Raw genomic sequence first — 18,986 nt, 5'->3', positions numbered from 1 at the left:
TTGACCCATAGAATGTGATGGAAATGACAGTGTGTCATTTCAAACCTAGGCCTAAAAAAGCATTGTTACTTCTCCCCCCTCATTTGGAACCCGGTCACTACATGAGGAAGCCAGGACTAACCTGCTTGAAGGTATGGGATAACATGGGGAAGAATCAGCCCTGTTATTGCAACTGAGGCCCCAGATATGTGCAAGAGCCCAGCAAGATCAGCACAACCACTTAGCCTACCCACAATAGGCAGACATTTGGGTGAGCCCAGATGAGACCAGAAGAATCCCCCAGCCAACAAGAAGAATTGTGAGCTGAACAAATGCTTATTGTTTTGGAGTGGTTTGTTTTGCATAGCAATAGTTAGCTATATAGCAGTTATAATTAATTTTATTTAGCAGAAAGTGCTACCCATCTATATATATTTTTGGCCCTAGACTCAGAAACCTTTAAGTGTTTTGGTAGAGGTTGTATAATCATCAAATAGAAATAGTCAGGATGTTTACAAGATACTTTGAGAATTCAAAATTATTTATAGGCAGTGAACTGACTCATTTTTTTAAAAAAAATAAAGAACTTCAGAAGATATGTCCTGTGTTAGATACCGATAGCTATGCTTAGATTCTTGGGCCTATAGAATATCATTTACATGTTCAAGAAATAATTTAATAAGTTGTAAACTAACGAATCAGTGTTATTTCTACAAGTACCTAACTATCTTTTAGGACACTTGGAAAGAATAATATAGACATGACCATTAGTGAACAACAATTCAGGATATTTATGTGGTTCCCATTATTATTATATTATAAATTATTTGCCAGCAGCAAGTAAATTTTAATTGACAGGGAATCTTATACCAGCTAGGATTTTATCACCAGAAATATGCAGTGGAAAGGATTGTAATAATTTGCTTAATGGGTGTTTGTTTTTAATCACAAAGACCATGTTGTCTTCAACTTGTGTGTGTGTGTGTGTGTGTGTGTATGTGTGTGTGTGTGTTGAATGTAGACAATTTCTAGAAGAATTCACATAAAACTGTTAATAATGGTCACTTCTCACAGTGTGAATAAAATGAGGAAAATAATTTTATTTCATATCCTTTTTATGTTTAGTTATGTTTACAAATCTATTTCTAAATAAAAAAAAATTACTTTTAAAAGTCACAAAGACAGTTATAAAATACAAAGCCAAACGGGTATTTTGAAGTCAGATGTTTTTACTTTTACCTGCAGAATTCTTCCATTAGACAGAAATTTATGATGCTCATCTTCCAGCAAGGGCTGCCCGTCTTTCTGCCAGGAATTCCTCGGTACGGGGCTGCCGCCCGACAAGCACTCCATCAGCACGCTCTTGCTCACCAGCACGGTGACCTCCTCGGGGACATCACTGTTTGCTTCCTTGATAACCGGCGGCACTAGTAAGTGACGGCAACAAAAAGACAGTAACAGGAAACGAGGCCTTTTCTAAATGACTCTAGTTTTCGGACAATTTGAAAAATTGTGGGGTAATTGAGCCAAACTTGAAGAAGAATCCATGATCTTTAATAAATTAGCGGAGATAAAGATTTGTGTGAATTTCGGTTGACTTTCTTCCCTCTCTTTACCTACCCTGGACTAACCCTTCCTATAGTTTCATTCCCATTTAAGTCAATCCCAATTCTTCCCCAAAATATCTTGTCTTGCTCTCTCTCTCAGCCCATTCCATTCATCTGCATGAATCTATAGTAAAGTCTACTTGGTCATCTAGACAAACCAGATCAATTACAGAAATGTACAGATTTGGTCTCATTTGCAAGGGAATTGTCTGGGCTACTCAGTGTGTTTCCCCAGCCTCAGTATCAGTGATATCAGCATCATCTGGGAGCTTGGATAGGAATGCTAATTTGGGGGGCCACCTTAGCTCTCCTCCATCAGCATTCCTAAAAGGGGCCAAGAAGTTTATGGTTTAACAAACTCGTCCTAGCCCGGCCGGCATGGCTCAGTGGTTGAGCGTCAACCTATGAACCAGGTCCCAGTTCGATTCCCAATCAGGGCACATGCCCAAGTTGAGGACTCGATCCTCAGTGTGGGGCATGCAGGAGGCAGCCAATCAATGATTCTCTCTCATTGATGTTTCTATCTCTCTCTCCCTCTCCCTTCCTCTCTGAAACAAATGAAAATATATTAAAAACAACAACAACAAACCTCTCCTAGTGATCCTTATGCACATTAAAGTCTGAGAAGTCATGCTCTAAATTTTCCTACATATATTCATTCTCATTTAATATAGTAATACTGTGAATCCAGGTTCGTGTTTACATTAGACTAGTCAGTTATGAAAAATCACATATTGCCCATGTGATTTTTACAAATGGAAATGTTAAATAAACTAGGAACACATGTGTTGGTTGCTTGAGAATGCAGAAATTTAGTTACATGGTAAATAATCTTTTTATCTTGTTTAGAAAAAGCTTATTATTTTATGTTTCAGTCTCTTATCTTTAGCAATCAGTAAAGATGGCACGTTTAATGCAGATGCAGTCTTCTGGTATTTGCGTCTCTCAAAAAACAAACAGCAGTGTCTATTCAGGTCCTTTGCCCACTTTTAATTGGGTTGTTTGTTTGTTTTTGGTGTTGAGTTTTCTAAGTTCTTTATAAATTTTGGATATTAACCCCTTATGAGGTGTATCATTGGTGAATATGTTCTCCCATACAGTGGGTTGTCTTTTCATTTTGTTGATGGTTTCCTTTGCTGTGCAGAAGCTTTTTAGTTTGATGTAGTCTCGCCTCTTTATTTTTTCCTTTATTTCCCTTGCCCGGGGTAATATATAAAAAAATGGGCAAAGGACCTGACTAGACATTTCTCCATAGAGGACATACAGACGGCCAATAAACACATGAAACGGTGCGCAGTGTCACTAATCATCAGAGAAATCTGAAGTAGGTCTTATCAATTAGGCCTCTTGGCTTCTGTCACTGGTTCAGGGATAGATATGTGATTCCTACTTGGCCAGTTAAAGCCATGGGCATCCAATTCCGGGACTTCAGTTGTAAATAAAAGCTTTCATTTGTCTATGAAACTAGGAAGATGTAAGACTAGAGCTTCAAGGGGCCAACTTTCCAAGCAAAAGGACCCTCCACCTGAGAATGACACTAATAGAAAAAAGCGAAGCCAAAGATAGGTAAAGTCTGGTAAACTCTTTTGAGCCAAGGAAGTCAGACTGTGACTAGCCCTACCTGGGGACTTTTCAGGTTCATAAGTCAATGAATTCTCTCTCTCTCTCCCTCTCTTTTTGTTATTTGATACTTCAGGAGTCCTAAAGAATGTGCTCTCAATTTGTATAAGACAATGAACTCAATGGGAGAACTATCAGTTTCTGATTATCTTTATAGTCTTTAAGATACTTAGTTCAACATCTTGCAAACATTAGCTCCTCAAAAATACTTTTGAGTGAAAGAATGGGTAATAAACAAACGGAAACAAACTCACAGAGTACCCGGACGTCATACTGAAGGGAATCTTCTCCAGCCTCATTCACAGCCACACAGGTGTATCTCCCGGCATCTTCTACCTTCGCCCGGGGAATCTGCAGCACTCTCCCACCTGGAAATATATCCTAACGTGCTTACTTCTGTCAGTCTTAGAGTGAATGCTGCTCATAAGCAGATACGATTTTTCAGGTCTAATAACTTCCTTACATTTTCTTTCCAGGTTCCATTTTAATCCCACATATCACTTTCATCACAAACACTGAATTATTGAAAAGTGAGCCCATATATGAGTGAGACCTCCTGAGAAATTAATAGCTTGTGTGGATTTTCCTTAAGGCAGGAATGTTGCTCTGCGTCCCTCATCATGTTCCACGTGAAATGTTACTCTGTAGTAAATTCCTGCTTTATAGTTGGAGCACATATAAAGACATTTACACGGTTGTGTGCAAGTAGAGGCTTCAGAAAAATACTAGCCCAGGGTGCAAAAGGCATACAGTACCCCAATATGCATACAATCTTGAAAGAATAACTGTGTATTAATTTTTCATGTTGATATGATTTCCAACATAGAGAAAAGTTATAATAATTGTATATAAATTGTTACAATTATGTATATTTTATTCCATTAGTTTTATCTTCGTTATATAGTATATGATCTGTCATATGTGTTATATATATATATATATATATATATATATATATATATATATATATATATATATGTAATCTTTTTTGAACATTTGAGAGTAACTAGGACACATGATGTGCTTTTATCCCTAAATACCCATAGATCTATATTTCACAAAAAGGATAATCCTTTATATAACTATAATATAATGACCAAAATCAGAAAATTTGAAGTCAATACAAAACTACTATTGAATTCATAGTGCACAGTCACATGTCATTATTGTTATAATATTGTCTTTTATAGCTATTTATTCTCGAGCCCAGATCTAATTTAGGATCACATATTATATTTAGTTGCCATTTCTATTTAGACTCTATTTTTTTTCAAGATATTCTCTTATTTAATGAAGATAAAATTTACATACAGTGGAATGCACTGATCTTAAGTATACAATTTGATAAAGTTTGAGAAGCCTATTTTAATGTTTGTTTAAAGTGAATAGAGGCCTTGAAAATATTACTACCTCACAACAATTTAAATATCTCCTTTTCCATCAGTAAACCATGTGATAACTAAAAATACTTGAAACTAATCCTCTTTACTATTGTTTTATGATAAATGCACTTAATAAACTGAATACAACTATTCATAAATAGCTGTGACATCTGGCAGCCTGTGTCAAATAAATTACATGGCCAGGAAGTCAATCAATTCAAGTGGTCTTCATAAATGAGAGAAGCACCTCTGGCGCAGATTCAGACATGCACCCTGTGCACAGCAGTCCTTACCTGGTAAAATCAATACTCTATCACTCGAGGCCAGCGGACGGCCGTCTTTGTACCACGTCAGCGTAGGAGGAGGAGCAGCATTTGTCTCACAGTAGAGAGAAATGGGGTTGTTGATGATCACATCCTTGGCTTCACCACTCCTGCCGGTATCCAGCATGTTTCCCATTTCCCAGAGTTTCTGAAAACTTGGAGGAACTACGGAGGAAAGACATGGAATTTTGGACACATCTGAATGCCAGTTTCAATCCATTAAACGAAGACCGTGGCGGTGTTCTCACAAGAGTGACATATAAATGTAGTAAGTTAGACAGTGTGAAAATATTTTCAGGTATTTATACATCTACCAACTCTAGCTGTGAGCCGGAAAAGTAGTAGACAGAAGCTGGAGCTAGCTCCCCTGGGAAGAACATGAAGTACAGGCTCTGAATGCTATGCTCACCCCCTGCTCTCCTTCCCTGTCAACGCTGCCTGCGCTCAGCAAGGATCTACTAGAAGAAGCCTGGCTAAGGAATACCATCATAGCAGGAAAAACATATCTTGAAGAGCCATTAAAAAATAATGGCTCAGTCCAGAGCATTTTCCAATAATTTGTCTTACTAAAAAAGCTAAAGGAGTTATAATGTCACGATTAATAAGTCCATTAACTAAAACAGTAGGATAATTTCAAACTTTTCTGGGGAACACATATAAACTTCCTAGAAGGTGATTTGCTTGTACATCAAAAACATTGAAAATGTGTGTAACACGTGACCTAAAATTTCTACTATTAGTAATGAATAAATGAAAAAATCAAAGATGTACAAAAGTTTTATGTAAAACCGCCCAGTGAAACATTACATACGAGTAATGAAAACTTGGAAATGACCCAGACATCCAATAACAGGAATCAGGTTAAATAAATACTTGGATACTCAAGTGCTAAAACAGGTATAGTTATTAAAAATCATGTTGAGACTAACTATCAACAATAATAGAGGTATCAATAATGAATTCATATTATTGTCAACAGAAAAGAAACTATTTAAAATAAAACCAAGCCAAATCTCTTTTTCATTGCTTAGACATATCATATAAATTAAATGATGTACTATAAGCACATTAGTATTACCTTGTATATTCACATCAAAATCCAGCTCATCTTCACCTGCAATATTAGATGCCACGCAAGTATATCGTCCAGTGTCTGATATTTGAGCTTTCTTTATTTGAAGTGTGTGTCCATTGGCAGCAATATTAACATGATCATCTGATTTAAGGGGCTGTGATTCAATTATAATTAATGTTAGCATTAAGTACTCTAATAAATCCTCTAAGATCATGCAGTTGATAATTTGTTTAATTCAGAATAAACAGAATTAAATTTTATGTGAAATACTCAAAAGCATATCTTTTATTATATTTTGTCAAAATGCTAGAGCATTTTAATGAAAGGTTGAGGACATTAACATAATCTGATTTCATGTAAAAGTCACTGTTGTTCATTTAGAAATATCATTACTTCATAAATAAAAGTTTTAACCTAGAGATATTTATATTATGATGTTTTATTGAAAGTATTACTGAACTTAATGGAATATTAACTCACAGATATTTATATTATGATGTTTTATTGATAACATTACCTACAGTTAATAGGGCATTTTTCATCTTCTACATATTCCTGTTTACACTAAGTTCCCTCTTATTCCTTGAAGATTTTAGTTCCTGGATCAATGTCACTTCTTCTAATGATACTTTTCTCATAATTCTTGATTATTTCAATATCTAAATAGTTATCCAAAGCGGTGTGCATCCAATGTCGTGACCTCTTCTTTAATTTTTTTGTCCCCAACCATCTCTCAGCAACTCAACAGGTAAGTCATACCTAGACCTTATAATTACCTATAACTGCACCACTTCATAATCTCAGTTTCAAGTTCCCACTCTCTGACCGCCACCTCCTAACTTTCTAAGTCACTTATTCTAGCATCCCAACTCCAATAAATGTTTGATCCTCTGGGAGGACCCACAATCCGCTGGCCTTGCAATATTGTCAGTGCCTCTCACTCTCCTCCTGATCTCCATTCCCTCTTGGCCCAGAGAAGTCTATCACGGCAATCATTCCTTGTATAAACCCTCAACTCCCTTGCCTCTTTCCCTTTATTTTACTTCCCTGGCAAAACCCTAACCCTGTTTAATATCAGTCTCTGTCCATTCTGAGCTTTCCCTGGTCTACTCAAGGACATCCCTCCAGCATCTGTGTCCTCTCTTACCTATATCATCAGCAATTTATTCTTTTCCATTAGATTATTTCAATCTACATACAACATACTATAACTCCCCCCATTAAAAGAAAACTCTCTTCCCCTCACATCCTGCTACCACCTTCATGTAAGAAACCATCAACTCTCTTCTGGACCACTACAATAAATTCAAATCTAGACCATTTTTTTGTTCTCTCAATACAGAAGCAATATAATCCCCTTAAAACCTCAAGTCAGAGCATATCACTCTTGTACTTAAAAATTTCTAGCGACTTCCCATCAGAATAAAGGACAACTGGTCTACCAGCAGGATAATCTGGCACTCTAGTAATCTTCTCTGTTCTCATGGATCACTGCACTCCAGCCACAATGTCTCAGGGCCTTGGCCCTTGAGATTCTCTCTACTTTAGCATATTTTCCTCTCATATCTAACGTTTGCTTCCTTTACTTACTTATCAGCAAGGCCTTCCCTGTATAAATAAGAGATCACACTCCCCCCACTCACTTTTCTTCTTCTTGACTGAATTTTCTCCATAACATCTACCCCATCTGGCACATTATATATTTTACTGGTATGTTTGTTTAGTTTTTGTCTCCCCAAACTTCATATAAACAGAGACCTTTCTCTTTTTCCTTCATAGCTGTACCCTCCTCACCTAAAACAAGGTCTTGCCAATAGTATGATATGATCAATAATTAATGTAGGATGCAATGAATCATTATTAGCAATACGACACTTACATAAAAGTAGGATAATTTAAAATTTCTATGCTAAACAAAAAACTTGAAAGTGTGAATAAACAAAACCCAAACGCTATCTCAATACTTTTTGGGTCTAACATTGGCAATATTTTTAGTGAAATTCTCAAAAACGCTGTTTTGTTCCAGTGGTGTTGCTTATCTGAAGAATGAAATAACAGAAGGGTATGGGAAATAAAAAACAACAACAAAAACCAGAGTGCTTTTTTTGTACACATTCAAGGGGACCAATCTCAACCCCTAAAAAATTTAACAGCTTAAAGTATCACAACTGGATCAATTTCAGAGTCTGGATTTGAAACTGTAATTGAACTATTCAGTATAAAATTCAAAACCACACAAAACTGTCTTATTCCTAGTGCAATTCTAATCATTACCCAATTTTTATTTTTATTTTTTTAAAATATATTTTATTGATATTTTACAGAGAGGAAGGGAGAGGGATAGAGAGTTAGAAACATCGATAAGAGAGAAACATCGATCAGCTGCCTCCTGTATACCCCCTACTGGGGATGTGCCCGCAACCAAGGCACATGCCCTTGACCAGAATTGAACCTGGGACCTTTCAGTCCGCAGGCCGATGCTCTATCCACTGAGCCAAACCGGTTTTGGCCATTATCCAATTTTTATATGTGCATGTGTTTATGTGTGTGTGTGTGTGTGCGTGTGTAGTAGCCACAATGAATGAAAGGCCTTTAGATAAAATTAGAAATAAAATAAGATTTGCAGGAGAAAGGAATTAGCAAGTATATTCCTATAGATTTAATATTGTACCATGAAGTGTGCTTGCACTCAGGAAAGAAACTGTAAACAGAACATGGTGGGAGTTCCTTATTTTTCGTTTTGTAATGGCTTCCAGATGAAACTTGCTTATTTTATGAGATGATTTTTTTAGTTGCCAGTATTGCAAAATCCATCTGTGATCTGACAAAATAAGGCTATATCTTTCTGCATCTTAAATCATGACTCGTACCCGAACTGCCACAACTGGATGTAACTGACCACTTGGCTGATTATGTGTAAAACAGGACAAAGATCAGCTTAGCCCTGCCACATCTGTATTAAGCACAATATGCACAGCAACAAAAGAATCTATTTTGGTTTAAAACACCAGCACATTTCTTTAAAACATGCATGGAAGAAGAATGAGAAATGAGAGTATGTGGTCTGAGGGATCACATAACTGAAAGATGTGCTTTTTCTTTAAAAGTTTCTCATTTCCGAGACCGGTTTGGCTCAGTGGATAGAGTGTCGGCCTGTGGATTCAAGGGTCCCAGGTTCGATTCTGGTCAAGGGCATGTACCTTGGTTGCGGGCACATCCCCAGTGTGGGGTGTGCAGGAGGCAGCTGATCGATGTTTCTCTCTCATCGATGTTTCTAACTCTCTATCCCTCTTTCTTCCTCTCTGTAAAAAATCAATAAAATATATTTACAAAAAAGAAAAAAAAAAGAAAATAAATAAATAAAAGTTTCTCATTGCCCCTAATTAATTATGCTGGGCACTTAATCATCATATCTAGCTTTCCCTTGCATCTTGGAATGTTAAAAATGTTACCTTTTGCAAAAGAGTTAAAGATGTTTACAGAAAGTTCTGATTAAGCTTAGTCCCCATGTTATGCCTGTCATAAACTGGTTTAGCACTGTTTTTTGTGTTTCTTCTCTACGAAGTTTATTTACTATGTAAAACCAAAGAACACAAAAACCGTTCCCCAGTGGGAAGGTGGCTGAATTTTCATGGAAAACTGCTAATGTACACGAAGACAATCCTTGTCAATGATGGAATAATACTAATTTTGTTGAACACAGTTCAAGGTTTTGTTGTGTTTTTTTTGCAGATTTATATTCTTAGGAGCATGAGATTGTGCTAGTTTTAAGGCCACATTGATTCTCTGAGTTACTTGTGTCTGTTTTACTATTATTGTTGTTTAATTGGCCACTTTAATCTTTAAGAAACCATCAGCAAATGAAAAATCTTGTGACTGGCCTGTCCATCCTTGTACCAGCTGAGAGAGGCAGAAGGAATTGCATAGGCTTCACACTCCAAGGTCAGGGTGGTGTTTACTTTGATCTTCACTTCTTTAGGGGAAAGACCCGGTCCCAAGAGGTCCCCTTTATTGATTATGGGTGGAACTGCATAAAAACAAATATTAAACCATTAAACATTGGTTCTTTCAAATACATGGAATACCATGAAAATCACACGGAGGATCACTTTACAAGAAAAAACAAGGAAATAACTGAGGCATTTTCTATGCCCCCTTTCATCAAGAACCCAAGTTAGGGTTGTATGAAAGGGTCGTGTTCAGATACAGATTATGAAGGAAAGTATCATTCTCCCTTTGTCATTATAACACTGACAATGAGGCTAATGTCCTTCCCAGAACAGTTAGCTGCACTGGTTCCAGGTCCCCAGACACGGTCTGAGCATAACCCATAAAATGCATTTTATCGGTCATTAAAGAGACCAACTCAAAGAACTAAAGACAATCAGAAAGATACACTCCCTTTTAAAAAAACAAAAACAAAATCTTGATATGTTGGTATCATTAATACTCATATTAGCTTTGCTTTTTTCAATTTTTAAAATTTATTTATTTTTTCTTTATTGATTAAGGTATTACATATGTGTCCTTATCCCCTCATTGTCTCCCCACCCCCAACTCATGCCTTCACCCTCCTGGTGTCTGTGTCCATTGGTTAGGCTTATATGCATGCATACAAGTCCTTTGGTTGATCCCTCCCTCTTCCCCCGCCCTCCCCTACCTTCCCTCTGAGGTTTGACAGTTAGCTTTGCTTTTTTATTTACAGGTCAATGTACAGTGGGTCTGTCCAAAGACACTGATGAACTCATCTTCCACTGCTGATGAGAGCATATGTATTCAAATAACAGTTTTGTACACAAAAGTACTATAACTTAGCCCAGAGGGTAATTCAGAAGGAAAAAATAGAGAAACTTAAGGAAGTGCCGCTGACAAATTCTCCGAGATATTTGTGAACAGACTGATTGGGCTCTTTACATCGTTAAGCAATCAAGGTCATGGGCACCATGTTTAATTCAACATCCATCTTAATGAAGCAAGCTGCATAAACATCAAACTTTAATAATGAGTATAAATAATTATGGATCCATAAAAGCAGAGTTGGAGGAGTGAGACGACTTGGGGAAAATAAGAAGCATAGTGCTCTCTCAGAACTTACTGTAGACCTTCACTTCGTAGTGCTTTATCATTTCCCCCGCCTCATTCGTGGCTACACAAGAGTATCTTCCAGCATTGTCCTCCTGTGCATTTAGGATCTGCAGAGTCCTACCTCCTGAAAAATCATGGAACATCAAAGAACCTTTGAAATCACGGCAGCAGCAGAGCATGCACAAACTACCAAGGTTATAATTCTTACTATTGGTATATTTCTTCTTCTATATGCCAATTCTGTGATAGGTATTTAACAGAAGACAACGCACAAAAAAGATGGCCGCTGCATGACCACCTCGTGCTCATTCTGACCCTCCCATGCCTCTGTACTCAGTCTAGCTAAGGTCCCTATTTCACTCTCTTTATAACTAGGTCTCTCCCTTAGTCATCTTCTCCTTCTCATCTACCTGGTCTATCAGCAGAGGTTCATCTTGCTAAAATACAGTTTTTATTATGGTACATTTCTCCTTAAACATCTTCAATGGTTCTCAATTGACTAAAAATTAAAGTCAAAACTCTTTAATCCAGGCATTCAAAACATGACTCTAAGATTCCTTCCTGACCTTTCCTCCTACCTGCCCCCTTCTGTGTAGCAGACATACATAACACACATATACACACTGTCTCCACACATTTGGGAGGGAGGAGCACAATTATTATTACTCGCACATAAATAGGCTATTTTCACTTTATACCTTTCCCACCTTAGTCATCGCGATGGATCTAAAATCTCTCCTAATTCATTTCTAAACAAAGAATTTCTGTAACTTTTCTTTAAGGTATGGTTCAAGTTTTTTTTTTTAATTTCTTTATTGATTAAGGTGTTACATATGTGTCCTTATTGCCCCATTACTCCACTATCCCCCCTACTCATGCCCTCACCCCCCCCCCCCCTGTTGTCTGTATCCATTGGTTAGGCTTATATACATGCATACAAGTCCTTTGGTTGATCTCTCCCCCTAACCCCCACCCTCCCCTACCGTCCCTCTGAGGTTTAATGGTTCAAGTTTTGACAGCAGCTAAGCATTTCCTAACCACTTCAGCTCACAGTGGCCATTCCTTCTTGTGATTCATCTAAAACTTGTGACTATTCCATTAATCATGCCCCATGACTATTCATAACCCATTAGTATTCATGCGTTCATGTTGTTAATTAACTTTCACATGTTTTATCTCTCCTCCACATAGACTGTAAATTTCTTAAAGCCAGTGATCATACTTTTTAATCCTTTCTATTTTCATACATATTTCCAGGTATCAGTGAGGAATAAATAAACTCAATTGAAATACTAACTTTCAAGGCTCAATTCAACAAGAAATAAATTTCTACTTTTTTTTTTTTTTGGCATTCCACATAACATATTTCAGCAATTAATTACATTGTGGTATTTATTTACCTTTTTATTTAGATATTTTATTAGTCTTTCAAAAAGTAATTTCAGATACCTTAGATTACAGTACATATACAAATAATGTTATAAATTAAAATATCAATAGAACATAACACAACCAAGAACATAAGTACTTCAATAACAAAACTCCAATGATTCTGCTTTTCTACAATAGTAGATGGCACAAATGCATCTCAGGCATCTGAAGGAAACTAATTACCTGGAAGAATACGAATGTTTCGGTTGGATTCTAATGGATTTCCATCCTTAAACCAGGTGATGGTAGCCGGAGGATATGAATAAGCTTCACAGACCAAGGATGTTGGGCTGTTAAGGATAACAACGACATCTTCAGGGCTGCCATCACTATCGACACCAGCAATTGTAGGAGATACTAAAAAAGATTTAAAATTTAAAAAACTATATTTAGAAAATCTCTATTTGTGCATTTCTAAATTTCCATTGTACTTATTTGTGTAATTCCATTCTCTAACCATTTCAAAGAAGAACTGATTATTGTTCTTATTCTACACAAAAACAGTGAGAACCTCAAAAGACACACAGGGTAATGGAAAGAATGACATTAAAAAGGAATCGTGACACAATGTGATAAGGGCAATAATGGGAACTCTGGTGCAAGATATATAGAGGCATAGCATTCTATCCAATCTAGGGCATGAGGTGTGAGGACTCCCTTCAAGGAATGCCTCCTAAAGGAGATTGCAAAGTGCTAGTTAAAAGGTGAAAGAAGGCAGAGAAATAGGAAGAAGGAACAACACATTGGGAGCAGAGGAGTGTAAACAATAAGGGGCAAACTGGAAATACTTACAGAGGACAGATTCATGGGGGTCAATATTGGAAGCAAGGGTAACAGAGACGGGTCCATTTGTTTCATAAAAGATAATGAAGGACTGAACAAGAGCATTTGTGCCCGCAACCAAGGTACATGCCCTTGACCGGAATTGAACCTGGGACCTTTCAGTCCGCAGGTTGACGCTCTATCCACTGAGCCAAACCGTTTTTGGCTCAAAGGTAATTTTCAATTTTCTTGCTTGGGAACCTAGATACACAGCAGTGAAGGAACATAAATGGAAAATATAGAAAGATTTGCTCATTTAGGAGGAAAAGATGGTTTGTTCAGGTCTGAATATCTTGACTTTTTAGTGCCCAAGAGAATTCCCAAGAGAAATGTCCAACAAGAAATTGTATATAGAAATCCAAACCTTGGGAGAAAGATCTGGATCGCAGGTATGGATTAAAAAAGTCACCAGTCTATAAGATAATCAAACCTCTTGGAAGTAAGCTTATTATTTGAAGAGAATATCTGGAGTAAAATGAGCAGTGAAGTAAGGACAAAACGTTTAAGAGATGGGGACTTAATGTTTAGGAGACAGATTAAGTAAGAGTCCATAGAGGACAGAGAAAGGGAGCAGCCAAAGGTGTGCAAGGATGACCAGGGAAGAACACTGTCAAGGAGAAAGTGATAAATAATGTCCAAACCATGAAGAAGACGACTGAAAAATAACTGTTGGGTCTAACAACAGGGTAGTCTCTGCCATCTTAGGTAGCAAACGTAGATTTCAGTACAATTGCCAATAATGGCAGAGTCCCACAAAGAATGGACAGCATATCTCAGGTTGAGCCCCATTTGCTTTTGACCTGCTTCTCTTTGATCAGCAAATATTTATCCTTTATTATTGCTTATTTAACGGCTATCTTGTTCATAGTTGTGTACCTACTAGCATAAAACACAGTACTTAGAACATAATACGTATTCCAAACATAATGAATGAATGTATGAACTCATTAATTAAAAAAAAACAAAAACAGCAAATGTCCGCAAGCACTGGTCTTCCTTAAATAATGAAATCCTATGGTAGAAATATTAAGTGAACATAAAAAGAAAAGAAGAGAATTTAGCCCATGGTCATGTCTGAGTCTTCAAGATTTGCAGCAATGCTTCTACCCACCTAACACGTTAAGACTGAAACTTTTGCTCTTGTCACCAGCCGTGTTAGAAGCCAAACATGTGTATCTTCCAGTGTGTGACACCTGGGCATTGGTAATTTGCAGAAAACGGCCACCAGACATAGTGTGATGGGTGTCATCTTCTTGGAGGAGCTGCCCGTCTTTGTGCCATGTAATTTCTGGCACTGGATTCCCTGTAACAAAAAGCCATTTCTGAGAGCTGGCTATGCTCACATGTCTACAAGTAACAACTGAAAGAAGGCATTTCACTCATTTGCCTTTTTAAATATCCCGTTTCTAAAACAATGCAGTAACCATTCATACCAAAATAAATTTCATACATAACCTAATGTATAATAAATAATAACAATCATGCTATGATAAAAATGTACAAAACTTAAAAATAATTTTTAAATGAAGATTAGTTTTTATCAGACCTTAGACTATTACAATGAAATGATTTCATAGTAAAATACACTTAAAAAAGAATGGAGCATGTAGTTCACAATACCTTTGCATTCATATTCTTGATAGCTATATAAAAGGTAAAATATTTATTTAAAAATCTAATAAGCAGATATTTTGAGTTTATACCAGGATTCCAGCATAGATCTATAGATGGGTAAATAGAGATATAAAGTAATCATTCCTTTAATATTTATAGCCTGTAGGTATATATTTTCTTATTTTAACATGGGACTTATGTTCAATATTAATTTTAAATTACTCAAAGAGATTTTTAAATTTATATTTTAAAACCATAAAGCAATTTATGTTAGAAAAGATGGATAATATGATATTATAGTAAAACTGGAAGGCTCAGCCGTACTGGCTGTGGAGCATGCTCTATGGCCTTGCCCGGGCAGGAAAGCAATATTCTGCCCAACTGCTGAGGATAGCAACCCGGCCTGTCCGACTAGGCAGTCTTACCTGGGAATCCAGGCAATGATGGAGCCTATCCTACAGCTGTATGTGTGCAAGGAACAAAGTCAACAGTCCTGTCCAACTGTTCCTAGCCAACAGCAACACCCACCCCAACCTCAAAGCTGAGGCAATGGCCTCACCCAGAGACCTAATAGAGAGCTCCACCTGGCCAAGAACACAACCAGCTAACCTGTCCAGAACTCCAAGCTGCACTGACTGGTGAAGGGCTGTCTCTGCTGAAATAAGCCTATGAAGTCTGGAAGAAGAGAGCCTTTACTTAAATGCACAGATACCAACATAAAAAAACACACAGTTAAACATGACACCATCAAAGGAAACTAATAAAGCTCCAATATCTGCCCATAAAGAAATGGAGATCAATGAACTGTCTGAGAAAGAATTCAGAATAGTTCTCTCAAAGAAGTTTAGTGAACTACAAAAATGACAACTTTACAAAGTTAGGAACATAATGCCTGAACAAAATGAGAAGTTCAACAAAGGAAAAGAAACCATCAACAAAGGAAAACAAACCCTGGAGTTGAAGAACAGACTGACTAAACAAACCCTGGAGTTGAAGAACAGACTGACTAAATGATGCACTCTTTTAAACTAGAATTTAAAAGAGTGCATCAACATCAGACTTGATCAAGGAGGAGAGAGAATCTGTGAACTGTTCAAGGTCATCAAATCACAAAATAAGAGCATGATAAGAAGGAACAAAGTATCTACAAAACAATGAACAAAACGGCAATAGTAAGTCCTTGCCTACCAATAATTACTTTAAATATAAATGGATTAAAATTTCTAATACAAAGACAGAATGGTTGAATGAATAAAAAACAAGATGTCGCAATATGCTCACAAGAAACTCACCAAAGCTTTAAAGATACATATGGCTGAGAGTGAACAGATGTACAAAGATATTTAAAGAAAATGGTAATCAAGAAAATGCAGGGGTGGCTGTACTTATTATCAGACAATACAGACTTTAAAAAAGTGGTCAAAAATCAAAGAAGGTTATTATATTTAATGAAAAAGGGGTAAATTCATCAAGAAGATATAACAATAAGTATTTAAGCACACAATATCAGAGCACCTAAATATAAAAAGCAAATACTAACAGATCTAAAAGTTAAAGTAAACAGCACTACAATAATAGTTGGGAATTTTAATGCCCCACTCTCAACAATGGACAGATCATCCAGTCTGAGGATCAATAACAAAACAGAGGATTTGAAAAACACTATAGACCTTACAGACATGTACAGAGCATTCCATTCAACAATAGCAGAATAGACATTCTTCTCAAAGGCAAAGGAACAATTTCTAGAATGGGTAATATGTTAGACCGCAAAACTAGTCTTAGCAAACTTAAGATGATTGAAATCATACCAAGAGTCTTTTCTGACCACAGTGACTGAAACTAGAAATCAGCAACAGGAGGAAAGCTGGAAAATTCGCAAATAAAAAACCTGGAAATGAAACGTGTTAACAAACGGTGAGACTTTTGTTTTGGAGTACTCCCTAGTCTCAGTAATGCCACCCTCCCACCAACACTCCTACTTATTTATTTGCAATGCAATTTGAGAAAACAGGAAAAGATAAGGAGGTACAGCCTTCAACCAACAGTGAAGACAACAAAGTAAGAGGAGATGGAGCAGAGAAACCCTACATTCAAATAGTAGATTAAAAAAATTGGTTTATTGAACTGAAAGAAAAGGCCAGTGTGTCTTTCCTTTTTCCTCCCTTCCCCTCATTTCAAATGCTTATTACCGCAGCTTGAATTTTTCTCAGCTAAGTGGGATATGCAGTGAAGGCAATGAGTAACCAGTGAGGGGGGAAAGGAGCAGCAGAGGGCTGAGGCCCTTACCTGTCACCTCACAAGTCAGTGTAACACTCTGCTTCTCTTTTACCTTCACATCTTCCAGTGTATTTTCACCCACAATGTGAGGTGGCACTGAAAAAAATACCGAACACAAAAAGTAATAATTCTTACCACAGGGCTGTTACTTTAGAGGCATCTATGTTTACATTTTTATTTCTATACTAGAGGCCTGGTGCATGAATTCATGCACAGGTGGGGGTCCCTCGGCCTGGCTGGCAATCGGGGCCAATAGGGACTGTCTCGCCCAGTCCCGATTGGGGCCTACTGGCCTGGGGGAGGGAGGGAGAGGGACCATGGGAGGTTGGTTGGCTACAGGAAGTTGGCTGTGGGAGCTTGGCTGTGGGAGCGCACTGACCACCAGGGGTGCATTGAGCGTCTGCCCCCTGGTGGTCAGTATGTTGTCATAGTGACCGGTCTCTCCCGGTCTTTTGGTCGACTGGTTGTAATAGTCGCTTAGGCTTTTATATATATAGATAACCTTTAAAGCAAAACCCCAAATTCTCATTAATGGATTACTAGAATCATGTCATAATATTATTTTGATTAATTGCATTTTTACGATATATTATAAAGTAATATGTCACGGATTCAATTATAGAGTGAATTTTATTGTAATAGAAATCATAAAGTCCAGATAAAAATGTCAACAAATCAGTAAGAACATTTACTAGACCTTTATTTTTCCTACTCTAAGCAAGCACTCATATTAAACAAGCTATCAGAGAGTCTTAGCATATTGTTGAACAATTGTGAACAAACAAGATATGAAATTTTATCCATTTTAACCCAAATGATTATCTTTAAATCATTGTAACATTGAATTCTTCTCAACAGTGTGTCCAGGGACCAAAGAATACATAAATGTGAGATCAAGCTGTAGATAAATTGTAACTCTGGTTCCAGAAGGCATTTAAGCCAATTCGATCTCTTTTTAGATATTGCAGTTTATACAAATACCTAATACTGAAAGTCCAAAGAGTTTTCTTTCTTCACCAGCTGCATTCCTTACAACACAAGCATATTGGCCAGCGTCTTCTGTTCTGGTCTGCATCAACCGCAGAGTCCTCCCTCCTGGAGAAGCAAACCACCAGGTGATTCCAAAAGAAATCTGAAACTTTACCAGTTGCCAAGTGATGCTCAATGTAGGTGAAATTTAGTCAAAATGCTTCAAGGGTCTTCCAATGAATTGATGTCAATTTTAAAAAAAATCACATGTTTTAAGCCTATATGAACCAAAATACTAGATAATTCAGAAGAATTTCCTGGATCGATGGGTAAAAAAAATAAATACCATGCTAAGTGACAGCAAGCAAGAAATGGAGTTTCCCAAAGGTAAAGTGAAACTTCAAAGGTAAGTATATCTTAACTCACAGAAGAGATGAGGAGCTTCACTGTCAGTAGAGAATGAATGAGGATTAGAGGTAGAAGGTGGATATGGGAGGTAGTACCATAAGCAGAGCAGGTGGAGAAAAGGGTGAGATGAGTCTAGATGGAGTATGGTCAGATTCTGTGAGCCCTTGAATGCTGTGTTAAGGAATTGAGACGTTGTGTTCATTAAAGGCTATGGATGTAAACAAATAAAGGTCATGATCTGATTTGTGCTTTAGAAAGATAACAGTTACAGGATGTTTAGAAAAGGAGTTCCCAGTTGACCACTGAGTATATAAAACGGGAATGTTAGAGGACTATACCAGCAGCCCAGATATGGGTGACAATAGTATGTAAGGGATGGTTGAAACCACGA

General features: G+C 37.1%; 1 protein-coding gene across 2 annotated transcripts in view; it reads right to left on the bottom strand.

The window, feature by feature from the left end:
• The window catches only part of HMCN1 (hemicentin 1), a 379,828-nt gene that overhangs the window by 94,451 nt on the left and 266,391 nt on the right, over window positions 1-18,986 (bottom strand). For both annotated transcript variants that reach the window (XM_079760677.1, XM_079760678.1), the window contains exons 47-56: window positions 18,200-18,313; window positions 17,228-17,314; window positions 14,436-14,627; window positions 12,686-12,859; window positions 11,082-11,195; window positions 9,868-10,013; window positions 5,990-6,140; window positions 4,882-5,076; window positions 3,461-3,574; window positions 1,219-1,406 (exon numbers count right to left, since the gene is read on the bottom strand). In XM_079760677.1, the coding sequence (XP_079616803.1) occupies window positions 1,219-1,406; window positions 3,461-3,574; window positions 4,882-5,076; window positions 5,990-6,140; window positions 9,868-10,013; window positions 11,082-11,195; window positions 12,686-12,859; window positions 14,436-14,627; window positions 17,228-17,314; window positions 18,200-18,313 (1,475 nt within the window). The remainder of the gene's footprint in view (window positions 1-1,218; window positions 1,407-3,460; window positions 3,575-4,881; window positions 5,077-5,989; window positions 6,141-9,867; window positions 10,014-11,081; window positions 11,196-12,685; window positions 12,860-14,435; window positions 14,628-17,227; window positions 17,315-18,199; window positions 18,314-18,986) is intronic.

The sequence above is a fragment of the Cnephaeus nilssonii genome (assembly GCF_951640355.1).
Source record: "Cnephaeus nilssonii genome assembly, chromosome: 21".
Taxonomy (NCBI): domain Eukaryota; kingdom Metazoa; phylum Chordata; class Mammalia; order Chiroptera; family Vespertilionidae; genus Cnephaeus; species Cnephaeus nilssonii.
The sequence above is the reverse complement of the archived record's forward strand: the minus strand, read 5'-3'. Positions and strand labels throughout refer to the sequence as shown.